The 26,871-nt window shown below is 60.2% G+C and overlaps 1 protein-coding gene across 1 annotated transcript; it reads left to right on the forward strand.

The window, feature by feature from the left end:
* Positions 1-1,051: 1,051 nt before the first annotated feature.
* Positions 1,052-26,477, forward strand: LOC309857505 (extracellular serine/threonine protein kinase FAM20C-like). The gene is given in 9 exon segments (XM_082750171.1): positions 1,052-1,150; positions 12,772-12,864; positions 13,572-13,687; positions 19,541-19,721; positions 20,507-20,549; positions 20,551-20,617; positions 20,766-20,847; positions 25,285-25,344; positions 25,936-26,477. Coding segments are annotated over 9 exon segments (969 nt in total). The 5' UTR covers positions 1,052-1,073; the 3' UTR covers positions 26,186-26,477.
* The last annotated feature ends 394 nt before the right edge of the window (positions 26,478-26,871 follow it).

Genomic DNA, 26,871 nt, shown 5'->3' on the forward strand with positions numbered 1-26,871 from the left:
CCCTCCCTGTGGAAAGGACCCACTTCCTTCCTACCCACTGGGCTGGGTGGACCTCAGGACCTTCCTTCAGGCTGTGATTGTGCCTGGTTCCCTCCTTCTTCAAATCCTGTGTGTTCGGGCCAGTCTCTGTCCTCGCTGAGAGCGGCGTAAGTGTCACCTCCCCAGAGAGGCCTTTCCGAGGGCCCCTCAAGCCTGCTGCCCTCTTGCACAGAAGCCTGAGGTCATCTCCATGTTTACACTTTACAGTCTGTCCTGCCACACGGGCGCAGACTCTGGTGGGGATACCTTGCCTGTCCCTTGTTCCTCTGGCAACAGTGGCACAGCTGGTGCCTGGCATGGAGGCAACAGGCCGTGTGGCCCATTTCCCATGGTCTGGAGCCCTCACCATGTGGAGGTGCGGCAGGCGAGCCAGCTCGGCTCCTGAGGGGGCCACAGTCCAGGCCCAACCTCTCACCCCACGGTTCATGGAAACCCTTGAGTGTGCTCCTTCCTTCAGCTCCATCAGCATAAAGGAGAGCCACAGTCTGGGGGGAAGAGCAGACATTTTCAGAATTCTTTAGCCTCTGAGCTGGCGTGGCAGGTGAGAAGCCACCATGATGCTTTTGGAGTCCTCCATCCCCCATAGCATCCATGTGGAGCCCCCTGTGATGAGTGGGGCCTTCGGTCTCCTCAGACTAACCCCACTCAGGCTTCCTGTAGAACCCCAGAAACTCAGACGGGGCAAGCAGTGGTGTGGGGTGGGGCAGGTGGGTGAGTAGGTCATGCAGGTGTCTGGGCAGGGGGGTGTTGCCGGTGGGCGCATGTACGTGGCCAGCCTTCCCAGAAGCTGCCCTCTGGCCGTGGCTCAGACCATCTGAGAGATTCTGCCCCAGCATCTGATGTCAGGTGGGAGTGTGTATCCGCATTATTGCAGGAAACCCCAAACTTTCCAGGCAGTATGGGGGCCCTCAGCCACACCCAGAGGTCCAGGTGGGGCTGTGGGACCAGGGTGGGAGCTGGTCTCACTTGCCCACAGAGGGGGGAGTCTGCACGCAGCACGTGACCCCGTGTCTCTTTCCCTCTCCCTTGCAGCCATGAAGTCGGGGGGCACGCAGCTCAAACTCATCATGACATTCCAGAATTATGGGCAGGCGCTGTTCAAACCCATGAAGTAAGTGCTGGGGACCAGTTGGGACGGGGGTGCCTGGTGCCGGGACGGGTCTGTGCTGGAGGGAGCAGCACCAGGTTTCTGGCGGAAAATGCAGCGTTTCCTCCCAGGGGTGTTGTGGGCTGAACTGTGGGGGACTGCTCTGGGCTTTCTCCCCATCGAGGCAAGTGAGCAACCTAGGGGTCTGGCCCCCCAGCCCCTCCTCTCCCTGGTGTCCCCAGTCCTCCCTCTCCCAGCCCTCATCAGATCATTCCTACCCCGGTGAGCTTTAGTGTTGTAAACAAGGAACCGAAACACAGACACCAAAGAATGCTCCTAAAGAAGGTGACTTTGGCCTCTCCTGCATGGCTCAGGGATCAGGCGACTTTTTCTATAAAAGGCCCGCTGATAGGTATTTTAAGTCTTGTAGGCCATATGGTCTGTGTCTCAGCTCCTTGGGTCTGCTCTCCGAGCCCAGAAGCAGCCAAACAATGGCTGTCAGTAAAGCTTTATTTATAAAACTCGCAGGAGCTGGATTGACCACCGCCCCCCCACCGACTGTAGTTTCCTGTTGCATAAAGTAAAGACCATGCTACCAAAATAATTAAGGCCTTCAGTGGCACATGAAAATCTGTTCCTGGTGGAGGAGTATTTGAAAGCCAGGCTACCTCAAGAAAATTCACGAGGAACATCCATGTTCTTCTTCTTCCTTTTTTTTTTTTTAAAGATTTTATTTATTTATTTGACAGAGAGGTTACAAGTAGAGAGAGAGAGAGAGAGAGAGAGAGAAACAGGCTCCCTACTGAGCAGAGAGCTTGATGTGAGGCTCGATCCCAGGACCCTGAGATGATGACCTGAGCCGAAGGCAGAGGCTTAACCCACTGAGCCACCCAGGCACCCAGCATCCACGTTCTTGATGACCATCCTGATGATGCCAGGGCTCGGGTATCCCATTGGGGCCCAGGTTGCTCCACCATCTCCTGGGAGGGCCAACAAAGCCATTTGTGTGCTGGCTAGAGGGAGTTCATTGCATTTAAAGTGTGGGTTGCACCCTCAAGTGCCCACAAGGACCATGCAAGTTGTGTGAGCCTGCTGGCAGGGGGGAGGGGGCCGGCAATCTGCCAGGCACGGACTCCACCGGAAGGGGCAGCTGCCTGTGTTCACCAGATCTTGACCATCTGTCCTAATATGCAATTTTCAGGATAAGCTCTCTTTTCATAATAATGGCTCTCTTTTTCTGCTTAACTTTCAAATTTCAAAAATGGTGGTAACTAATTGAGAAGCATCCCAAATGCCTTGGAGGCCACACAGAATACAACTGCTAGTTGGTAACTTGTGACCGAAGGTATGATCTTGGGTCCAGGGTGTTTCTGGGACTCTTGCTCCCTTTCCTTGGGACCGACATCCTGCCAGGGTCTTCCCTGAGGATCCTGCCTGGGATTGGGGCTGCCTGGAGTCTGGAGCAGGTGGGGTGAGAACATCATTCACACAGGCGAAAGGAAGGACAGCAGGACAGGTTGGAAGCCCAGGACTGTGGGAATCTGAGGCAGATGCCCGACGCCAGGGTGTGGTGAAGCCACCCCTGCTACTATCAGGGGTCCGTGAGCACAAGCACCTCCTTCCCCTTGTCCATGCAGAAAGGGAGGTTCCCATCTCCTCCAGGAGAATTAGTAGAGAAAAAGGAGCTGCGATGGGCTTGGCGGTTGCAGGAAGACGGCTGGATGCAGGAGTGTGGTCAACCAGCTCTCCTCAGGAGAGATGATTAGGGCGGGTCCACACAACTGGAGGGTATGCAACCTAGGGCTGGGTGTGGGTTCCTCGTGGAATATTCTGGAAGGAAACAAGGCCTGGGACGGGCATGGGCTCTTCGTAGAACTTTCCAGCTTCCTTGGGCTTCTTCGTGGTTTTGGCCCCACTGTTGAGGGGAGACCGTTGGGAGGCTGCGGCCTCTCACAGGGAGGCTGAGGCAGGAGGGCTGCTTCTGGGTTGCTTGATGCTCACATCCCCCCCGTGGGATGACCTGTGTGGGCTACCATTACCAGCAGTACTGGTAACGCTGCCGAGAGAGCAGCAGGGGCAGTGTTCACAGGTCGCGGCAGCAGTTTCCAACAGGCCCCGCAGAGGCCGGTGCACCCCGTGTCTTCATGACTGGCCTTGGTTCTTGTTGTAAGCGTCATACCTCCAGATTCTTGTGGAACAGGTGTGCTTTCCAGGGCTGAGGGCATGTGAGTGTGTTACACAGCGTCTCCCAGCCCCATGACGACTCTACCAGGGCCTCCCCACTCTTCTAGGCCTTTCTGTGGCCCTCACTCTCAAAGTTTCTCTGGTGTGCATGTGCCACGGGTGTGGTGAGCACTGATGGGGGGAGTGGCCATGCCCCCTTTGCTGCCACAGAGCCCCACAGAGGCTGCTGCAGCTCCAGCAACATGGGTCAGATCCAGAGAGTCTGGGTGGATGAACGTATGCCAGAGGATCTGAATACGATGAGCGTGTTTTACTAAAGAGACAGACCCCCCCACACCCACACGGGGCCAGAATTAGCAGGAAATACTCAGTGGGCCTCATGGCTGAAAGGTCATGCTAAAGTAGCTGCCAGGGACAGGCCTCTCTCTCTCCCCTTCTAGAACATCTGCCAGCCGAAAACCTGATATTAAACAGCTTAATATATCTCCTTGATGGCAAGGTGGTTGTTTTCTGCTGTGTGAGTGATGGGAAAATTACCCAGGATGGAAAGGCTAATTTTTGCTTCTGTGCCTTCATTTGGTGAGTCAGGGATCTGCTGTGTTCAGGAGGAAAAGGGAAAGCGTTCACCTTGTCTGGTGCTTTGCCTCCCCGAGGTTATCCCTGGAAATGGGAACCAGGGCCCCTAGGATATCGGACCCTGGTCCCAGGAACCTGGGTTAGCCTGAATGTAGCCTTGTGTGTCCTTGTAAGAGGGGAGCAGGGATTTGTCCCAACACCCGCAGCTGGCCAGCTCCTGCCTCAGCCTGTGAGTGGGGCCAAGTCTGTCCTTTAGAGTAGATAGTCAATGGTCAGAGCATTCCAGGGATAACAGTTACATGCAAAGGGCCTGGGGCACCAAAACAGGCTCCCTCAAGTTCTGCCGACTCTCATCACAATGGACAGATGGTAGAAGTGGGACTTGGGTGGCAGCAGGTGGGGGGGAAATCGTGATCCTAGGTGCGTTGGGGTGCCATGGGGTGCCCTCAGGGCGAGCAGGAGTGACGTGAGCCACGTTGTTCCTGGTGATCAGGGAGGAGACACTGGTGGGTTGTGCTTGTGGACATGCCCTGGATGGGATCCCCTTAGGCAGGAGGTCCGGGGGGTTGGGGATCACCCAAGCAGCCACACTAGGTCCTCATCTGGGGAGGGTGTTGGTGGGGAGCCCTGGTGAGCAGGGGGCCCGGCACAAGGGAGCCGTGGCTGCCTGCTGTGTGTGCCAGCACGGACACACGTGTTGCCCGCTGAGGGTGCTTGCCCGGACACCTGCAGATGGGCTTCCTGGGAGCTCCTCCCGGGCGTTCCCTTCTCTCTGCTTCTGTCCTGCAGGGTTTGGCGGGCAGTGCTGTTCCCTGATACACACAAAGTTTAGGTGTGGCCCTCCTCTGTCTGGGCCTCAGTTTCCCATCTGCAGGGAACTCAGGGGGCCCCTAGCTCTGCCTAAGATGCCCGAAACAGCTGTGTGACAGCTGTCTGTGCCCCGAGCAGTCCCCCAGGGCCCCCTTCCCCAGAGTCCGACCTGGCAGTTGGCTGTCGCTTCTGTTCTGGCTCTGCGTTTGCCTGGTCTCAGTCCCTGTGCTTGCCGTGGGGGGCTGCTGAACGCTGGCCCGGTCAGTGGGTGCACCCACTGACCGGGCCAGCGTTCAGCAGCCCCCCACCCCTCCCAGGACTGCACGCCTCCTTCCCTCTCCGTCAGCCCAGAGGTGTGGTAGTGGCAGCGGCAGCAGCAAGGGGGAAGGACCACGGGTCCTTGCTGCTCCCCGAGGCATCTCCCCTGAGCCGCCTCCCCTGCCACGCTGCTCCAAGGGGGCTGGGGGCGCACCTGCTTCCGGCCAGCCTGGAGAGGGCACGCAGGGCTTGCCGACCCCTCTCCACCAGCTGTTCTCAGGCGTCAGTGGAGAGAATGGGGCCCAGCCCACACTCCACGCAGCCTCCCACATCAGAGCCTTTCTGGGGCGCCATGGGGCTGATTCAGGCCCGTGGACCCGAGTGCACAGCCTGAACCAGGCCTCCCGCTTGCAGGCTGAGACCTCTCTGACTGGCTGGGATCTGGGGGGGGGACGGGGACACTTCGCAGGCTGTCATGAAGGTGGAGGGAGTGACTCCGCACACACAGCTTAGATCATAGTAGGAGCTGGATACGGTTGGCTTTGCCTCCCCCGCAGGCTTCGGTAAAAAGCTGCCAATTTCCTCTATTTTTAACCAAGCCCAAGCTTTCTGTTTTCCCACAACTTAAAGAACACTGAGATGTTAATAGTGACGGGGGGAACTGGGCGGGGGTGGGGAGCCTGCTTGTAAAGGAGGAAGGGAGGGGTTCTCCTGTGTTGAGGACAAACTTGAGCGTGGAAGTCACAGCTGTTGGGAGCCAGGACCTTTCTGGGGCCCGGGGGACTGTTCCTGCAGCCAGACCTCCAAGCCTGCACACAGCTTCCCCAAGTCCCCAAGAAGCTGGGCACCTGACTGGCTCTGAGTCCCTGGGGCTGTCCCAGTACCCAGAGCTGGAGCCGTGTCTGACCTTGGGAGGGGGAATCCCTTAAGAAAGAACCCAGCACTGGCCATTTCTACCTGTGTGATTCTGCACCTGCCTTTTCCCCTTGGCTGACCTCAGACTTCCTTGTCATTAAAATGGGGACAGGGATGGGAGGGGGGGGGGACTCGCCTGCTACTTACTGGATTCCACCTCTCTTTGGCTTCTGGGAAAAGAGAGGCACCTTCTCCCCAAATGTTCTGCGTCAGTTCCTCAAAGTCTCAGAAATATCGCGGGGATGGCATGACCAAATCTGAGGAAACGGACCGGATTTCATAACTGTTCCAAGATTGCTAAATCCCATGTCCTTCCTGCTGCTTCAGGGCTGCCAACGGCTCCATATCAGTTCCCTGTGCTTCTGCGGCAGGTTACTGCAAATGCAGGGGTGTGAAGCCACCTGAACCGTCCTCCCGCAGGCTCGGAGGTCAGAAATCTCAACGGGATCTGCCAGCTGTGTTCCTTCTGGAGGCTCCGGGAGATCATGTGTTTCATTGCAAAGGAAGGCCTTAGGCAGCCTCTTGAAGCTGGAGGAGGGGAGGAAACAGCGTGTCTCCCAGAGCCTCTCTTCAAAGCCACCGCTGTGGCCTCTTCAGCCATGAGACCTCCCTCTGCTTCCTTCTTATAAGAACCCTCCAGATGACATTACCCACCCTCAACCCCAGACAGTACAGGATCGTCTCCCCATCTCTAGATCCCAGACATAATTCCATCTGCAAAATTCCTTCTGCCCTTTAAGGAAATTCAGACCAGAGATTTCCTGGGAGAGTCCAACATAGCAGTCATTCTCACTTAAGTATAAAAATGCATGATCAGCTTTATGGTGCTTCCTTCCCAGCAAAGGGATGAAGTTTGGGTGTGGTCAGCTCTGGAGACGGGGAGAGAAGGAATGTGGAAGTCTTGGAGGCCCCCAAAACTGGCCCTGAGCAGCTCCTTGACAGGTTTAGCAGGCCTGGCATAGGATGCTCTGAGTACCCCTGGGGGCTGCCTCCACTGCCTGCTTTCTCGTGGCCTGTGCGACCCAGTACGCTTGTCTGCCTGGGTGGAGGTGTGAGGTTTTAGGAACTTCCTAGAGAGCAGGACTGAGACCTTCCCGGGATCCAGGCCTCCGGAATTCACCAGGCTCTGCCCGTCTTTCCACCCTGACCCTCCATCACTGCTGCCAAGGCTTTTCCCTGAAACCGTGCGCTTGGCTGTGGTTTGTGCCTGATTCCTTAGCCACTGTTTTCCGAGGAAAGTGAGTGTACACTTTTCCATTTCCCCGCTGCTCAGGCCTGCCCAGGGCTGGGGCGGGGCGGGGTGGGGGGTTCACTCTGACCTCAGCAGCTGTCGGGGTGGTGGGTGGCTCCCAGGTTCTGACTGCTCTGTGTATGGGGGCAGTGACCTGCAGGAGGGTGACCAGACGGGGAGGCTTCTCCTGCCCCTGGGCCCGTTGGAGAGGCTGCCGCCCGCCCCCCAGCCCTCTCAGTCCGCAGGAAAGGACGGCGACTTGCTGGCTCTGTGCTCCCAGGTACCCAGTGTTCTAGGAAACGCTCGTCCTCAGCCCGGTCTCCCCACCCCTCGCCAGGGCAGGCACATGCTCTGGGTGCCTAGCCAACCCCGGGGTGTCTGATAGCATCTTCTTTCCACATTTCCATGCCCCACACTCCAGGAAGAAGCCCGGTGCCCCAGGCAGGCCACGCCCTTCATCTGCCCTGCACCGAGGCTGGCTTCCTCCACGACACCTGGAGGAAGGAGAGGCTGCCCGGTAACTGGGTTCAGCTGAGTGCAGTCTCCCGCCCGTGCAGCGAGCTCAGTACTTTTCCAAAGGGTTTTCCCTAAAAGGCCAGTCGGCCACAGCCCCTTCAGCTCTCCAGCACCACCCGGGATGTGGCAGGAAGCGGGCGGACCTCGCCACCGAGGGCACCATGTCCCATCTCCTCCTGGTCCCCACTCCACACAGATGCCCCCATGCTGTCCCCTGCTCCGTGGCCCGGGCCAGAGAAGAGTCCCCGTGCCCCCTGCCCCCAGCTCTCAGATCCCCCGAGTTCTCCTCTCTGGCTGGTCGGGGCTCCCTGCAGGAGTCCTGCTGATGGCCCATGTCTCGGCACCCGAACATGCAGGTGGCAACCAGCTGGGTGGATCCTGCGCGCCTCCTTCTGTCGCCGGGGGTGCAGAGCTGGCAGATTTCCACTCCCCTTGTTGATCTGGGCATGGACACGCAGCAGGAAGACCAGCAGGGAGCCAGCCTCGTCCTCCCTGAGCACCCCACCTGCCCGTCCTGGGCCTCTTCTGGCCATTGTTCCTACTTCAAGCTCCCCCGTGTGTGGGAGTCCTGACCACTCTGAGGACAGGAGCGGGGTCTGCTGGCCACGCCCAGAGCACAGAACCCCCTCCCAGGCTGGGGAAGCTGAGGGTCGGGGCTGAGCACAGTCCCTCAGCACCCCCGGTGGCCTTGGGGAGCCGGGTCTGCATGGGGCTGACCTAGCCCTTTGCTCCAGCCCACAGGCACCGTGTTTGCAACAAGCAAGCGGGAGGCCCACACTGGAGCCCACCCTCCCCTTCAGGTGTCTCCTGAGTTCCCTGCTCCATCCTTACCAGCACTGATTAAGCGGGGCCCCTGCCCAAGTTGCTCACAGCCTGAAGGAGCCTTAAAGCCACTCACAGGCATGTCACACATCTGGAGACGCGCCCAAAGAACACAGAGGCCCCGGGAGCACCTCAGAGCCTCTAGGAGGGGAGACGAGCCCTGAGCGCACAGACAAAGAGCACTTCATCTCCACTTCTCCACCCTTCCGGGTCGTTCTGGGGAGGGGCATTGGGAAGCTAAGACGGCCAAGCCGAGGCCTGTGTGTGGCCTCAGGGCAGAAGACAGAGCTGCTCCTGGTGTGAACAGCTGGAACGCAGAGGTTGCTGGAAAGCCCTGAGGTGGGAGACGTGAGGGCACCAGAAACTATTCTGGAACCTGGTCACAGAGCCTCTGGGCTTGGCTCTTCCCGGAGCGGCAGGGCCCAGAGCCACCTGCTTTCCAGGTGTGTGACCTGATCGGAGTCGGGGGCTGGCGTGAGGGAAAAGGAAGCAAAAGCCAGAGTTGGCAAATAGAAGTGCTTCCTCTTTAGCCTCACAGCTAACGCCACTGCACGTGGTGCTGGTGGTGGTGATGAAGGTAGAAACTGAAGACGTGGGGGTGGGAGAGCTCGGGGCCGCAGACCGATTTGTGTCCATTCCCTGTTCTTCCTCTACCTGTTCCTTTGTTTATCGTCCGCCTGTTCTGAAGCAGGCACGCGGCTCGGCCCTCCTGCCCCAGGCCCTGCAGACCGTAATCTAAGGTAGCAGTGCCCTGTTCTTCCGCAGAAGGCCCCGGGCTGCCCGGGAAAGCCCGCGGGGCTGAGGCCGATCTTGGGGAGCATGGGGGAAGCAAGCCCAGGCGCAGAGCCCCGCACAGGCAAAGGTGCAGAGATGGAGAAGTCCTGAGTGCTGGGTCTGGGAGAGGTTTGTTGATGCTGGAGGCGGCAGGGGTGAGGAGAGAGGAGGGCAGAGCCGAGGAGGGGGCCAGGAGGTGTCTGGTGGCAATAGTCGGCGTAGGGAGTAGGCACCAAGGAGATGGGGAGATGAGACGTGTGTTGGGGTGAGCCTGGCCAGCACCCTGGGGCTGCCTGCTTCCCCTACCCCCGCCCCCTCGGGGCTACTTCCTCTGCTTCCCTCCTGCACGGGCCCTCGGCAGGCTGATCTGGCTAGGAGGCCGTGGGACTGAGCATTCAGGAGCCGAGGTCCGGCCACGGAGTGTGCAGTGGGGCTGCCCCCAAAGGCCTGCCTGCCTCTAGGCCAGGAGTGGGGCAGGGGGCGGGGGGATGGGCCAGTCCTGTTCCTCCAGCTTGAGCCTGGAGTCTCTTCCCCCACAAGGAAATGAAAAGATTGCTTCCCGCCCCCAGAGGCTTCTTCATGGGAGGCTGGCTCTGCCAGAGAAAAGGCAGTGGACAGGGTCCTAGTTCTCTCTGAGACCCTTCTGACAGCCTGAGCCGGTGAGGGGGCCCGCACGTGTGTGTGCACATGTGTGCACATGTGCACATGTGGTCTGCAGCAGGCCCCACCCACAGTGACCCTCAGCGTCATCACTAAGCCCGCCGCTCCCTGGGTCTCGGTGGCCCACCTACGAGGACAAGGCTTTGGGGGCCCTACCGGTGTGTGCCCGACTGGGCCTGAGGACCCTAGTTACTAGTGTGTGTGTCCCCACGCTGACGGCTGGCAGTGGACCTCTGCCTACAGAGCCCCAAGAAGCAGCTGTTCCCACTCCCCCATTCGGGTATAGAGCTGGGCCTGGGGACACGCCTCTTCTGTGGGGCAGCTGGGGGAGAGGGGATGTGGATGCGCGGTGCCCTGTGGGGCCACACAGGCACAGGTAGGGAGAGGCCTCTGAAAGGACAGAACTATTCCAGAGGGCCTTCCTGGAGGCAGTGGCCACAGGTGGCCTTCTGACTGAGAAGGTGGAGGGAGGGATGTCCAACCTGCAGAGCAGGCAGAGCCACATCAGGCCAGGGACCCCCGGGGTCAAGTGCATGCGCATGGCCCTGGAGAGGTGAAGCAGAGAGACAGGCCAGCAGAGAAGGATCTGGGCCCAGTGTCCTACTCAGGTGATGACAGACACACACAGAGGGACAGAGGCACTAGAGAGGCCTCATCCACTCGAGCTGCCTGCCCGGGACAACGGCCAGAGCCAGGCCGGCCTCTTTGTGTTCAGTCAGAACGGAGCACACACTCGGGCACCTTTCGAGTCCCTTGTGGCCACATGTGGACTGGTGAGATGGAGAACATGCCCATCCCCATGGAACGTGCTTGGACAGTGCTGGGCAGGGGCCAGGGACAGAGGCCGCATCAAGAAGCAGGCTCAGCCCCACAGGACAGTACCCGCAAGGTGGGGAGGTCCACGAGGATCGCTGAGCCCACAAAGTGGGGAGGTCTGTGCTGCCCAGCAAGGCCAGCCGCAGGGCCTGAGTGGGCATCATTCAAGTCCCCATCTTGCGGGCTGCATCCCATGTGAGGCCCTTGGCCCTTGGTTGTCCCCATCCTGTGTTTGCAGAGCAGGGAGGATCCCTGGCATTTGGTAAATCCTTACCAGCTCGAGGCTGAGCTGTATCCATGGCCCAGCCTAGAAAGTGCCTCCTGTGGACACTGCCCCCACAAGTGCAGGCGGGGGCACAGAACACACCTGGATTTTGTGCCAGGAGCGTTTTTGCCCTGACACGATTTTGCACATCCCCGGATTGCTGAGGTCCAGCACTGGTTGTCGTCCCTGCTGCTCGGGTGTCTGCTAAGTACCTGTGTTTACAGAATGATAGTCCCCCTTCCAGAGAGCCCTGTCCGGTGGCCAGGGCAGAGGGCTACGTGTTAATCCTGGGGGAGGGGCTGTCTGCAGCTCACTGTGGGGCACAGATGTCAGACTCAAGGGGGTCCTAGAGTTCATTTGTCTCCTGAGGGGGAGACCTGGAGGCAGGGAGGTCGTGGGTCGTGCCAGGGCTGCACACAGAGCCAGCCTGAGGAGACTCGGCTGTGCTCACCGCCCCCCACCCGCAACGTGCTACAGAGGCGTGGGGCAGCGGCTGGGACCGGGCTCTGGGTTTGTGGTGGGCCATCATGGACTGGAGCACAGCGTTGCTCTAGACAGAGCCTTCCTGTCTGCTTGCCAGTCCAGGAGGGTCCAGGATGAGCCTGGACATCTTTGCTGTGGCATCAGAAAAAGTAGTATGAAAGCGTTTGCCTTTGAGCAGGAGCCAGAAATGGGGCCAACCAGCAGTTCTCGCAAGTTCAGTGTGATAATGTGGTTCGAACAAAATGGGTTACTGTAGTCAGTATATAGCTGCAGGCCTTGTCAAGGTCTTTACAGTGCTACTGGGCACTGTTGAGGCCCCAGAAGGTGCTCCAGTATGCATGTTACCCAAACTCCAACCTCTCTGAGGACTTATTTTGTGCTACAAGTCCCTGGGCAGGTGAGACACACAGTTGGGAATGCTGACTTATCCACTGGGAGACACGAGGGAAAGATGGTTCCAGGAAGGTAGAACAGTCGAGCAAAGGCAGTGGGTGTGGGAGAGCAGGAGACAGCAGGTGGTGCTCCCTCAAGCTCAGGGGAAGGGGAAGGGGCAGGGGCAGAGGGAGCTGACTGCAGTCCTAACCAGCGGGGGCCCTGATGGAACTTTGGAAAATGGATCACCTCCTGTAGGGCTCAGAAGTGGCCCCAAGAGAGCCTCCCTCGCACCCTCGCAGCGGGGGCTGTCTGGGCAGGTGGACTGCTGGATGGCTGAGAGTGGGCTGAGGGAGCCTCTGTGCAGCCTGAACCTGGCCCCCAGCTCACGCCCCAGGAAAGTCCCCTCATTCTGTGTGAGGTGGTTCCTGGCTGCCCCAGCTCCCTGGGTTCGGGAGCCAGGGGCTGCCTTCAGCCTCTGCCTTCCTGGAGAGCCTGCATCTGGCTGGCGGTGGAGACCTGGTGGGTGGGGGGCTGCACAGTGTTCAGTAGCCTGCTCCTTCCTAAGGGAAAGCCTGGCCGGAAGAGTTGGCCCATCCCCATCCCGGGGTCCAAATACTTCCTCGCTGGCTGATTTCAAGCTGGTGTGGGGGACACGCATCCCCTCCCTCTATGCTGTTGGCACCTGCAGAGGCGACAGGTGTCAGCGGCCCCAAGAGCACTCAGTAGGGTGTCGTAAAGTAAGCGGGAAGTGATGAGGTTTCAACGTTTATTGCTTTTTTAGGCTGACTTTCGTAGTTGTGTGTTTATACAGATTGGTCTTCAAGGATGACTTGGATAGCGGGCTCACAGCACTCTTGGAAGCATGACAGCCTGTTTTCGCTGGCGGCACAAGCCACCAGAACCCGCCTGCTGGAGGGTTTTGACAGTGATCAACCTTTTGTTTCGTCCGGTTTTCTCTAGGCAAACGAGGGAGCAGGAGACGCCCCCTGACTTCTTTTATTTCTCAGACTATGAGAGGCACAACGCGGAGATCGCTGCCTTCCACCTGGACAGGTGAGCCCTCCCGCCTGCGTCCTGGGTCTGAGCACCGTACGTGGGGGGGGGGGGTCCCCCCAACACCCGGCCGGGAAGGTCCTGTCATTACCCCATTGTGCAGAGTAGAAACTGAGGCAGGCCGTGCTGGTAACCATTGCCCTGCAGCGCAGAGGTGGGTCTGTCCTGTGATGCCCTAACCCAGAGAGTCATGCTGCGTACCCCACACCAAGGACGGTGCCGGGCGGGAGAGGACCCAGAGCAGCTGGTGACCTGGGCGGGCATGGCCCACCAGGGAGAGGGGGGAGGAGTACGAGTTCTGGGAGTTTTAAGGCAGGGTGTTTCGGGATGTCAGCCCTGGGGCCACGTGAGACCAGGGGACACGAGTCTCACACCCGCTCCCCCACCACCCGTCACCCGTCTCCTAGGACAGCCCTACCAAGCCACATGTGAATGCCCTTTCGGGGTCCACACCGCCTCTCACTGCTGGGGAGCTGGGCAGGGGGTGGTGAGTGGCCGTGTCGTGAGCCTCTCAGCAGCCCCCCTGCCTGCCCAGAGCTGTGCACCCTCCAGGGGCAGTCATGGGCCTGGCTCCAGGGTCAGTTCCTGGAGTCCAGGGGATGAGGGACCCCACCTTGGAACGCAGAGAAAGGGGTTTTCATTCCTCACCAGCCCAGAGCTGGCCGGGGCACGGAGGTGAGACCCTCTCCCCATCCCTTTCCTGCCAGGATCCTGGACTTCCGCCGGGTCCCGCCCGTGGCCGGCAGGATGGTCAACATGACGAAGGAGATCCGGGATGTGACGAGGGACAAGAAGCTGTGGAGGACCTTCTTCATCTCCCCAGGTAAGCTGCCCCTCGCCAGGCTTCCCACACACGTCACCACGAGCCTGCTTCCCTTTCCAAGATGGAGGAGAGAAACTGGGAAGAACTCTTGTGTGACCAAGCCCTCATCCTGACCCTGAGCGTGGTGCATCCCCTGGGGGCTGGGCCACGCCACAGGACCCCGGGCTGCGTCGCCACTCCATGTCAGCCATTTCTGCAGGTTCTAGTGCACGCTTTCTGGGGATGTTGCTCAGTGTTCAGAAGTTAAGATAAAACATGACCATGTCCCCACACTCACCCCCGGGTTACCTGTCACCAGCGTCCTTCCACATGAGACGGCTGCTCTCCGGCTCTGTCTTGGACTAGTTCAGAGGCTCACTGAGGGACTGGTGTAGGGCCGGCAGAAAGGGCCGGCCTGTAGCTGCCAAGAGCATGTCGTGCCTGTGGCCACTCGGGCTGGAGAGCGTCCCTGTAGCCAGAAACGAGCCCATTCCGTGTGGGTCACCCCCATACCCCGCGGATGGGGCCCGCCCGGAGGTCCCACACACAGGGCGCCCTGGGCACTGGGTCATCCCATGGCGGGCAGGCTCTGGGCCATGCTACCACAGCAAAGGGACATACACATTAGTGAGCGCCAGCTGCATACCAGGCTCTACCATGTAGAGCTATGTACCTGCTAGAGGGTTCCCCATTCGATTCCTAGGCAGGAGTGCGGGGGCACACTGTCTCCTCATCCCCCCTTGTGCGTGATTCTGTGGAGGCATGGCTGACACGCCGTCACTAGTAGCCAAGGACAGAGTTCTGTGAATTTCCATGAGCAGAGAAGCCCCGGTCCCGTCCTGCCCCATCTCTCCAACGATGCGGTCTGTTCCTGGTCTCTGAGGGCTACTGAGCCTTTCCTACCGTTGTGCACAAGTGGGGGTGGCACACGGGTGTAACTTTGTCTCCCGGTGCCCAACGGCACCATGTCAAGAGTCCCCCGGGTCGTTGCTTGGTGTCCCGCGTGCTCGTCGGAGTCCTGTTGTTGTGTACGGACGCACCGCGATGGCTTATCCCGTCGTCTGCTGATGGGCCCTGGATACACGGGACTCAGTGACTTGCCCAAATGAAGGGGAGGAGCTGGAGTCTGAGTATCAAGCAAGACAAACAAACCAAGAAACTTCTCTATCTTGCTTTCTTGGTGCAGAGGGAGCTCCCCTCGGGCACCTGCCTCTGGGTCCAGAGGTGCTCGCCCGGGCACGTGGCCGCCTCGCTGGGGGCTCGCAGGGAAGGGGCTGTGCACCTGGCAGCGTCCAGAACCCCACAACTGATGTCCCACAGGGGCGGCTGAAGGCTCGTGGATTCCTTCTTAGACACAAACCACGGAGCTGGTTCTCAGTCTGAGCGGGTGACGGCACGGGCCTGTCCCACTCCGGCGGTGTGCCGTTCCGTGTGCTGCAGCTGTCATGTTCCAGGTGCCACATGACAATCGCAGGGATGTGTGGTTTTCTTTAAAGCAGCAGAGTGGCAGGAGCGAGCTTTGACCTCGTTCTAGAAAACAAAGTCTGTTCAGACTCACTGGTAGCCTTGGTGCTTTGCCTGCCCTTCTAGAACCCTCCATTGCCACACTGCCCACAGAGCTTTGCTCGAGAACCAGGTGCATGTTGGAGACATTAATCGGCGGCGGACATCCCCTCCACCTCCAGGGGCCCGAGTGGTTCTGTCTGGGGTCAGTCAGGAAAGGGAAACGTGCCAGGAGCTGACAGGGGAGCTTGGTACCGGCTGGGAGCTAGATGGGCGCGTGCGAGGTAGAGATGGCTTGACCCTCAGGCCTCACGGGTGGAGGGTTCTGGTGCAGAGTCACCTGTTTGCTGGGTCCTTGGCCCGTCTTCCCCCGAGGTCTCAGGTGTTGGAGGAGCTGGCCTTGGGGTGTGGGGAAGGCAGATTTTCCCAGCCAACCATCTCGATTATCGTCACTGAGATGAAAAAGGGCTCACATTCCTTCCTCCTGCTCGCCCGCTTCTGCCCAAGTGCAGGGCTGAGCCAATGACCGCCCCCCTGCACCAGCCTCTGACTCGCTTGCTAGACTGGTGTCGACCCAGTCACCATATTCAGCATTCGACCCACGAGCATGTGCTTCTGGGGCCCTCGGTCAGGTGGGGACACTGAGGCACGAGGAGGGGAAGTCCCATACCAAGGTCATACCCCTGGGAAGCTCTTGGGGCCCTGCCCTGGCCGTTCCTTTAAAATCTTTTTTTTTTTTTTTTAAGATTTTCTTTATTTGGCAGACAGAGATCACAAGTAGGCAGAGAGACAGGCAGAGAGGGAGAGGGAAGCAGGCTCCCCGCCGAGCAGAGAGCCTGACGCGGGGCTCCATTCCAGGACCCTGGGATCATGACCTGAGCCAAAGGCAGAGGCTTTAACCCACTGAGCCACCCAGGCGCCCCCTGGCCATTCCTTTAGAACAAGGCTTGGCTCTCTGGTGAGGACGCTATGCCCTCACAAAGCGCCTTTCTGTCCGAGCATTAACCTGTCTCACAGCAGCTTCTGCCCTTAGATGGCAGAGCCCAGGGCTCCAGCCCAGGGGATCAGATAAAGGTTACCCTCCTGAACAAGGAGCCGCCACCTGGCCTGAGGCTTATGGTGCGTCAGTGGGACGTGGACGAACGTGTCGACACAGGCGAGCTCATAGACGGGTCCGTCCCACATTGTCCTGCTGCACTGGTTCTGGGATCACGAGGTCCCAGGGAGGCAGAGAGGCCGGTGATGCAGGCAGGGGCTCACTGTGCGCAGGCAGCACCGTGGGAGCCCCTGAGCTGCCTTCCCGTGTCCCCCAGTTGGCTGCTCACCAGCCACAGAGACCCTGCGTGGTCCAGAGAGGAGACCCCTTGTCTGGGAAGCTGGCCGTTTGCACCGCTGGGAAGGGGCCTGAGCGTGGTGGCCGCCATTCTGACCGCCGTGTCCCTACACACTTCAGGCTCTTGAGAGCTCCCCCACCCACCGCAATCACAGAGTCACTGACCATGAGGACGTGAACCTCACCACTGTGTGCACACAAGTGCCATAGTGTCTTGGACCAGTACGGGACACCTGGCCAGGCGTCTGGCAACAAATCAGCAAACTAGGCAGCGGGAGATGCACGCTAACCCTAAATGACCCATGTTCCCTGCGATCTGAGTCCTGTACCGTAATGTTCACCATCTTTTTGCGGCAACTAAACGACCAAGGCATTTTATTCTTGTTTTTTAAGTAACGTGTCCATACCGCGCGTGGTTAAATGGAGTAACATTTGTTCTGCTTTTATTTTTTTAGAAGATTTTTATTTATTTATTTTACAGGCAGAAATCACAAGTAGGCAGAGAGGCAGGCGGAGAGAGAGGGAGGAAGCAGGCTCCCCGCTGAGCAGAGCGCCCGATGCGGGGCTCCATCCCAGGACCCTGAAATCATGACCTGAGCCAAAGGCAGAGGCTTTAACCCACTGAGCCACCCAGGCACCCCTCTGATTTATTTTTTTTTATGAAGTTCATCATTTTGGAGGGTGCGGTTCTGCAGCTTCTAGTGCATTCGCGATGTGCCACGTCAGCACCTGTTCCAGAACGTTCTGTTCACCCCTGTTTGCCATCACCCCCCCGGGCCCCCCACCCCTGAACCCCCAGGGTTTCTGTGTGCCGTTGCCTATCTGGACGTTTCACACACACAATGCGACAGCGTGTGGCGTCTGTCACCGAGTGTCACGTTCACATGGATTGTCCCCGGTGGAGGCTTCCTCCTGGGTAAAGAGTGCACTCTGTTCTATGGAGGGACAGCCCCGGGGGGACAGCGGGGGGCCCCGCAGCTCTGTTCCCACGGGCCCTTGGTGCCGGGTGCTGCATGCACGCGTGCTCGCTTCCCTCGAGGGTAGCATTGCTCTGTCATGGGTCCTTCCACACTAGCTTTCAGACAGGCCACCAGCCTGGCTTCCACAGCAGCCACACCGTGTCCAGCCCAGTGGTACTGAAGCAGCTCCCGTGTCCCCATGCCCTCAGCAATACCCTTTAGTGTCTGTTCTCCCGACTGAAACTGGCTGGGGGTGTAGGAAACGGGGTCTCACCGTGGTCCCCGCGGCACTCCCCTAATGACCAAGGTGGGGTCATGTCCGTGTTGGCTGTTTCTGTAGTTTCTTTAGGGGAAAATCTGCAGAACTCCTTGGCCCATTTACGAGTGGGTCTATTTATCTTAGTGGGTCGTAGGAGTTCTTCATGTGGGCTGCGTGCTAGACCCTTGTCAGAGCTGAGACTGGCAAGCGTTCTCTCCCGCCAAGAGCGTTATACTTTTTTCATGGGGAGAATGCCTCTTTTAAGCCACTGAGCATGGACTCTAGAATTTCGGTAGGTGTCAGTCTGAGATCCTAGTGCCAGCTCCCCCAGTTGTGTGGCCTTGGGCAGGTCAGCGCCCCTCTGTGGGCCTTAGCGTTCGTACCACAGGCAGCACTGATTTGTGAGATCCAGTGGGAGAAAGTCAGGGAGCCTGGCTGGTCAGGTGGACGGTGTGGACTGGGCCTGGCCCATTGGGTGGATGGTGTGGACAGGGGCTTATCGGACAGACAGTGCAGACAGGGGCCCAGCCCATTGGGTGGACAGTGTGGACAGGGGCCCGTCAGACAGATGACGTGGTCGGGGCCTGGCCTATCAGATGGATGGTGTGGACAGGGGCCCATAAGGTAGATCATGTGAATGGAGGCCCAGCCCGTTGGATGGATGGTGTAGACAGGAGCTCACCCCATTAGGCAGATGGTGTGGATGGGGGCCCAGGCCATTGGGCAGACGGTGTGGATGAGGGTCCAACCCAGCGTGGATGGTGTGGATAGAGGCCCGTGGACAGACAGTGTAGACCGGGGACCATCAGATGGATGGTGTGGATGAGGGTCCAACCCAGCGTGGATGGTGTGGATAGAGGCCCGTGGACAGACAGTGTAGACCGGGGACCATCAGATGGACGGTGTGGATGGGGGCCCATTGCACAGATGGTGTGAATGGGGGCCTCTGGGGCAAACGCTGTGGATGGGGGCCCAGCCTGTCCAGGCAGACAGTGGACAGGCCCAGTCTGTCAGGCAGACAGTGTGGACGGGGGCCCGTGGGACCGATGGTGTTGAGGGGGGTCTAGCCCGGATGGGTGGTGTGGAGGGAGGCCTGTGGGGCAGATGGTTGAATGTGGCCCATGGGACAGACGGTGTGGACTGGAGCCTGTGGGACAGACGGTATGGAGGGAGGAGGTCTAGCCTAGGATGGATAGTATGGATGGGATGGGAGTTCGGCCCCGAATGGACTGTGTAGACAGGGGCCCGTGGACAAATGGTATGGAGGGGGACCATGGGACGGACAGTGTGGACAGGTGTATGGCCCAGGATGGATGGTGCGGACAGGGGCCCAGCCTAGGATGGATGGGGGGGCCCGTGGGACGGATGGTGTGGACATGGCCCGTAGGATGGACAGTGTGGACGGGGGCCTGTGGGACGGATGCCTGTGGGACAGATGGTGTGGACGGGGGCCCATGGGACAGATGGCATGAATGTGGCCAGTGGGGCAAACAGGGGCCTATGGGACAGATGGTGTGGATGGCGGTCTAGCCCAGGATGGACGATGTAGATGGGGACCTGTGGGACAGACAGTGTGGACTGGGGCCCAGCCTGTCAGATGGATGGTGTGGATGGGGACCCATCGGGCAGACGGTGTAGACAGGGGCCTGGCCTGTTGGACGGACGCTGTGGACGGACACTGTGGATGGGGGCCCGTGGGGCAGATGGTGTAGACAGGGGGTTGTAGGACAGACCGCGTAGACGTGCCTCATGGGACAGACTGTAGACAGGGCTGGCAATAGGGCATTGCCCCCCTCACCTGTGTGCCTGTGTGTCCCCAGCCAACAACATCTGCTTCTACGGGGAGTGCTCCTACTACTGCTCCACAGAACACGCCCTGTGCGGGAAGCCGGACCAGATTGAGGGCTCACTGGCGGCCTTCCTGCCTGACCTGTCCCTGGCCAAGAGGAAGACGTGGCGGAACCCCTGGAGGCGCTCGTACCACAAGCGGAAGAAAGCAGAGTGAGTGTCAGGCAGGCCCTGCCATGCGGGGCCGCATCCTTCTGCTGGCATCGCAGGGGTCTCAGAGGCTTCTGCCCACTGTGCTCAGACGGGCCTCGGGCCTGCTGCCAGCCTCAGGCTGGAGGGAGTATCAGGAAAGGGGGGCACACGCAACTCTGCCTGCCCCCAGTGGGCGACACTGCCCCTCATGCATAGAAGGCAGGAAGGGCGGCCTCATTCTGGGAACCAGACGCATTCCCCACGTGGTGCCGCCGGCCCAGTGCAGGCTGGAAACACAGCCTCTCAGGACTGGAACTCTGCATTCGCTCCGTGCCTTTCTTGTCCCTGAAGACATGGCTGTGAAGGGGTCTCTGGGGTGCGGTGTCCAGGTCCTAACCCTCCAGAACCCTGGCATCTGGAGCGAACAGCAGCCTCCAGACATGGCTTGATCACCTCCCAACCCCCTGCTCGTGTTAATGCAGCCTCAGCTGGCAGCTCCGCTCTGTGGTGATCTTAATGCAGCCTCATGGTGGTGATCTTAATGCAGCCTCAGCTGGTGATCAGCCTCTGTGGTGGTCTTAATGCAGCCTCAGCTGGCAACTCTGCTCCTGTTAATGCAGCCTCTGCTGGCAGCTCTGCTCTGAGCTGCCAGCAGAGGCTGCATTAACAGGAGCAGGGGGTTGGGAGGTGATCACCTCTCTCCACCCCAAGTCCTCACTGCAATAATCCCGCTGTGCTGAGCTGGTCTGGGCCTCCCTCTCCACCCAGAGAAGGAAACTGACCTTCTCACATGGGCTCCCCCACAGGTGGGAAGTGGACCCCGACTACTGTGAGGAGGTGAAGCAGACGCCCCCCCTATGACAGCAGCCACCGTGTTCTGGACATCATGGACATGACCATTTTTGACTTCCTCATGGGTAAGTCAGCAGCCCGGGCTTCCACCAGGAGCGTCCACCCTGTGTGTGACCCAGCAGGGGTCAAGCCCCTGCTTTGCTCTGTCCCTTGGGCTCCAGGCTCAGAGGTAGAGAGTCGGCTCCTGAGTTTTCAGCTTGCTTCTCTCCACAGGAAACATGGACCGCCATCACTATGAGACTTTTGAGAAGTTTGCGAACGAGACGTTTATTATCCACTTGGACAATGGAAGAGGGTGAGCCGCGTTCTTACTCCTCCAGACCCAGGAGGACCAGGCTCTGAGTGGGGGATGGTGGCCGTCCCCCACAGATGCTGTGTGTGTGATGCAGGGTGCTGGCCCTGGGTCTCCAGCTCCTGACGGCAGGAAGCATTGGTAGTGTTACTCCTCCTGGTCCCCAGGGTCACCCCTGTGTGCTGAGTCCTGCGATGTTCTCATGTTGCCCAGGAGAAACTGAGGCCCAGAGAGGCTGCTTGCCCAGAAAGGCCGTGAGGAGCACTTTGCCCATCACATAGTCACATGGGATTGGCTAACTGGGACATGTGGCCATCCCTACCCCACAAAGAGGGCCTGTGGCCACTGCATGCTGGGCCCTGGGCTGTCCTGGGCCACCGAGGAGAGCCGTCTGCTGGGTAGATGTGGGTACAGGGACCTGCCTTTCCCAAATGATTACTAGTGCTGGTGCTAGGACAAGTTGGCACCTGGCACCTGGACAGTTGGGTGTGGGGGCTGCAGACACCCAACTGCCAAGGACAGTACCGTGGCCAGACCCTGGGGGCACCTTCTCTGCTTAGCCTGTCTCAGACCCCAGTACAGCAGCCAGAACACTAGGGTACTTTCAGGGACATGCCTCATCCCAGGGCCTGTGTCTGGTGCTGGCACAGCAAAGACAAGACCACACAGCCCAGGTGCTAGGGACACAGTGCCAGAGTGCTGGTGACAGCCGGGGGTGCTGGGGATCTAGTGTTGGTGTGCAAGGGAGAGCCAGCCGGAGTGCTGGAGACACTCAGCTGGGGATGCTGGGGCACAGTGCCGGGGTGATGGGGATAGTCAGCCAGGGGTACTGGGAACTCAGTGCTGGGATGCTGGGGACATTCAGCCAGGGGTACTGGGGCACAGTTCTGGGGTGCTGGGGATGCTGGAACACAGTGCTGGGGTGATGAGGAGAGTCAGCCAGGGGCACTGTGGACATGGTGCTGGGATGTTGGGGACACTAAGCCAGAGGTGCTTGGGACAATCAGCCAGAGGTGTTGGGGATACAGTGCTGGGGTGCTGGGGACACTCAGCCAGGGATCCTGGGGCACAGTGCCGGGGTGATGGGCACAGTCAACTAGGGGTACTGGGGACACAGTGCTAGGGACAGTCAGTTGTGGGAGCTGGGAACACATTGCTGGTGATAGCTGGAGGTGCTGGGGACAGTCAGCAGGGGGCACTAGGGATATAGTTCTTGGGTACTAGGGACACTCAGTAGGGGTGCTAGGGGCAGTCATCCAGGGGTGCTGGGGCCACTCAGCCAGGGGTCTGGGGACAGTCAATCCAAAGTGCTGGGGCACAGTGCCAGGGGCACTGGGGACACAGTGCTGGGGACACTCCACTGGGCATACTGGGGGCACTCACCCAGGGGTGCTGGGGACAGTCAGCTATGGGAGCTGGGAACACCGTACTGGTGCCAGTCAGCCAGGGGCTGCTGGGGCACAGTGCCAGGTGGACACTCAGCCGGTGGTGCTGGGGACAGTGTTGGGTTGTTGGGGACACTCAGCCAGGTGTGCTAGGGAGAATCAGTTGGGGGTGCTAGGGACACAGTGCCAGGATGCTGGGGCAAGTGCCAGAAGTACTGGGGATAGTCAGCCGGGGACCCTAGGACACAGTGCTGGGTGCTGAGGTCAGCCAGTGGCACTGGGGACACAGTGCTGGGATTCTGGGGACTCAGCTGGGGTGCTGGAGACACAGGGCTGGGTGCTGGGGACAGACAGCCAGGGGCACTGAGGACATATTGCTAGGGTGCTGGGGACACTCAGCCAGGGGTGCTGGAGAGACCGTGTCAGGGTGATGGGGACAGTCATCTGTGGGTTCTGGGAACACAGTGCTGGGGACACTCAGCCAGACGTGCTGGTTTACAGTGCCAGGGTGCTGGGGCACAGTGCCGGTTGTACTGGGGATACTCAGCTGGGGGTGCTGGGCATAGTATTGGGGGTGTTGGGACACTTAGCCACAGTGCTGGCTAAGTTCCTGCGAGGAGCACTCAGCCAGGTGCTAGGTTATAGTGCCAGGTTATAGTTGGGGTCACTCAGCTGGGGGCACTAGGGACACAGTGCTGGGTGTGTTGGGACCCTAACCCAGGGGTGCTTGGCACAGTCAGGTGTCCTAGGGACACCCAGCTGGGGTGCTGGGGTCATAGTGCTAGGGACACTCCACTGGGGGGTGTGGGGACACTCAGCTGGGGTGCTAGGTTACAGTGCCGGGGGTGCTGGGACACTTAGTCCCACACCGGGGACACAATGCTGTGATGTTGGGGACACTCAGCCGGGGGTGTTGGTGACAGCTGGCTGTGCTGGGGACACAGTGCTGGGGTGCTAGGGACAGTGAGCTGAGGGTGATGGGCACAAGGCTGGGTGCTGGGGACACTCAGCCAGGGGATATGGGGCACAATGCCAGGATGGTGGGGGAAAAGTGCCAGCATGCTGGGGACACTCAGGAATGCTGGGGCACAGTGCTGAGGTGCTGGAGTCAGCCAGGGGTGCTGGGGACACAGTGCTAGGGACACTCCACAAGGGGGCGCTTGGGACAATCAGCCATGGGCATTGGGGACACAACGCCAGGGTGCTGGGGAGTCAGCTGGGGGTGTGGGGGACACTCAGCCAGGAAAGCTGGGGCACGGTGCCAGGGCTGCTGGGGAGAGTCAGCTGTGGGCGCTGGGAACACAGTGCTGGTGACGGTCAGCTGAGGGCACTGGGGACCTAGTACTTGGTACTGGGGACAGTCAGCTGGAGGAACTGGCGTCAAAGTGCTGGTGGGCTGGGAACAGTCAGCCCAGGATGCTGGGCATATAGTTCTGGGGTACTGGGGACACTCAGCCAGGGGTGCTAGGAACAGTCAGTTGTGGGTACTGGGGCCATCAGCCAGGGGCACTGAGGACACGGTGCTGGGGTGATACAGGCAGTCAGCCAGGGGTGCAGGGGACACAGGACACAGTGCTAGGGTGGTGGAGATAGCCGGGGCGCTGGGGATACAGTGCTGGGATCCTGGGAATACTCAGCTGGGGGCGCTGGGGAGTCAGCCAGGGGTGCTGGGGATCTAGTGCTGGGTTCTGGGGACAGTCAGCTGGGGACACTGGGGTCAAAGTGCTGGGGACAGTCAGCCAAGAGTACTGGGCATATAGTTCTGGGGTACTGGGGACACTTAGCTGGGGTGCTAGAGACAGTCAGCTGGGGGTGCTGGGGCCACTCAGCCCGGGGCACTGGGGACAGTCGGGCAGGGGCACTGAGGACACGTGCTGGGGTGATGCAGTCAGCTGTGGGTGAGGACACTCAGCTGTGGGTGCTGGGGTCATGGGCGGGGTGGTAGAGACAGCTGGGGGTGCTGGGGATGCAGTGCTGGGATCCTGGGGACACTCAGCCAGGGTCACTGGGAAAAGTCAGCCAGGGAAGCTGGGGACACTCAGCCAGGGATAGTAGGGACAGTCAGCCAGGGGTGCGGGACACAGTGCCGGAGTGGTGGAGACAGTCAGGGGCACTGGGGAGAGTCAGCCAGAGGTGCTGGGGTCGGCCAGCTGGGGGCGCTGGGGACACAGTGCTGGGATGTTGGGGGCACTAGGCCGGGGGTGCTGGGGACACTCAGCCGGGGGTGCTAGGGACACAGTGCTGGGGATACTCCGCCGGATGGTGATGGGGGCACTCAGCCAGGAGTGCTGGGGCACAGTGTTGGGAGTGCTGGGGCACAGTGTCGGGGGTGCTGGGGCACAGTGCCAGGGGTACTGGGACACTAAGTCGGGGTGCTGGGGTATACAGTGCAGGGGGTGTTTGAGACAGCTGTGGGAGCTGGGAACACAGTGCTGGTGACAGCCAACGGGTGCTGGGGACACTCAGCCAGGGGTGCTAGTTACAGTGCCGGGGTGGGGGACAGGCAACCGAGGGTGCTGGGACACTCAGCCAGGGTGATGGGGAAAGTCAGCTGGGGGTGCTAGGGACACAGTGCTGGGGTGCTGGTGATAGGCAACGGTGTTGGGGACACTCAGCAGGGATGCTAGAGATAGTCAGCAGGGGGTGCTGTTGATAGGCAACTGTGATGGGGACACTCAGCCGATGTTGCTGGGGACACAGTGCTGGGGTGGTGGAGACAGCCAGAGGCGCTGGGGACACAGTGCTGGGGACACTCACCTGGGGGTGCTAGGGACAGTCCACTGGGGGTGCTGGGGACACTCAGCCAGGGGGCTGGGGCACAGTCCTGGGTAATGGGGACAGTTAGCTGGGGCGTTGTGGACACAAAGCCGGGACTTGGGGGACAGCAGTGTCTTGGGGACACACTGCCCCATCTCCATGGCTGTGGCTCTCCAGTAGGGCACACAGGGCGCTGCCCACTGCAGGGCTGGGGTCCCCCATGGAGTGACCTGTTGCAGGCTCTGCACACAGGTGTCCTGTGTGTCGTGTCCCCAACAATTCTGTGCTTCCTCGGCAGGTTTGGGAAGTATTCCCATGATGAGCTGTCCATTCTGGTGCCTTTACAGCAGTGCTGCAGGTATGGCGCCCCACTCTGCGTCCCCCCACCCCCCGGGGAGCCCTCAGTCCAGCCACAGATTGGGCAGAGGCCCCCAGCCTCACTCCCACAGCCTGGCAGCATGCAGCCCAGCACCCGGAGCCCGAGTTGTGGCATCCCCAGCCCCTCCCGGCGCATGTCTCAGGCCAGCCGTGATGGCCCCCATCACAGATGAAGACACTAGGGCTCAGACTGGCGTCCCGCCCCCCCAGCACTCTGTGCCCCTCGCTGCCACCCTCTTTGGGGCTCCCCCCCATACCTCTTCCCTTTACAGGTGGGGAACCAAGCCATGGGGCAGAACCAGGAGCTCCCTGCCCGGGGAAGGTGTGTGGGGCTGAGCTGGGCTCAGTCTCCCGGATGCATGGGCCATCCTCCCCACCCTGCGTCTGCCTGGAGTGTCGGGTCCCTGCGGGCACTGCCAGGCCTCCCGTGGCCACCTGCTCTGCCAGGCAGGACCCTTACTGCAGCGCCTCCGGGAGGCAGGGGCCCGCCTGGGACTGCCCCTGGCTTGGTGCCGGTGTCCCCTGTGCCCAGGCCGCAGAGGCTGGGGCCTGACCTGTCTCTCCCTGGCAGGGTCCGGAAGTCCACCTACCTTCGGCTGCAGCTCCTGGCCAAGGAGGAGTACCAGCTGAGCCTGCTGATGGCAGAGTCCCTGCGCAAGGACCGCGTGGCCCCCGTCCTGTACCGGCCGCACCTGGAGGCGCTGGACCGGCGGCTGCGCATCGTGCTGCGGGCCATTGGGGACTGCGTGGAGAAGGACGGGCCGCACAGCGTGCTGGAAGACGACCTGGATGCCGAGCACAGAGTGCCCCCCGGCAGGTAGTGACCGAGAGCCGCCGGCCTGCCGTGGAGGAGGGACACGTGTGTCCACGCTGTGATTCGGAGACTGCGGGAACAGATGGACCGCTCCGTGGGTCAGGCACCGCAGGCCCAACAGGACTCACGGTGTCCGCTTTGAGACCAGAGAAGGCTGGGGAGGGGGCGCTCTGTGCTCATGGACAAGGCGGCCTGGCGGCGGGGGCCACCCACCCTTCTATATGGGAAGGAAGCCTTTACTGACTATTTTGTATTTATACTTGGTGTCTATGTATATAAATAGAGCGACACCTTGCAGACCCCAGACCACCCACCAAATGCACACGTGGGGGCCGCGCCCCCTGGGGCCGGCCTCTCCTGCCAGGTGTGCTCCCACTCTGGACCTAACTTGAAACAGACTCCCACCTGTCCTCCCTCCTGGGAGGCCCGCGGCCAGACGGCTCACGGTCTCGGCCCGGTGCACGGCGGGGCTCCCGACGGCGCCATAGGCTGGTCGGCGGGCAGACTCCCAGTTTCAGAGTGACGTCAGTGACCACGTCTTCCGTTTCTCAGAGCCACCCGGCAGTGCCTGGGACCTCCCTTGGCGGCCCAGGGTGCTGCTCGTCTCCTGACTTCGCTTTGATCATTGGTGCAAAGACATCACACGGGCTCCTTCAAGGGCCTCGGCAACAGGCTGAATTTTGCAACATATTT

Source organism: Mustela nivalis (genome assembly GCF_964662115.1).
Source record: "Mustela nivalis genome assembly, contig: HAP1_SCAFFOLD_800, whole genome shotgun sequence".
Classification (NCBI taxonomy): domain Eukaryota; kingdom Metazoa; phylum Chordata; class Mammalia; order Carnivora; family Mustelidae; genus Mustela; species Mustela nivalis.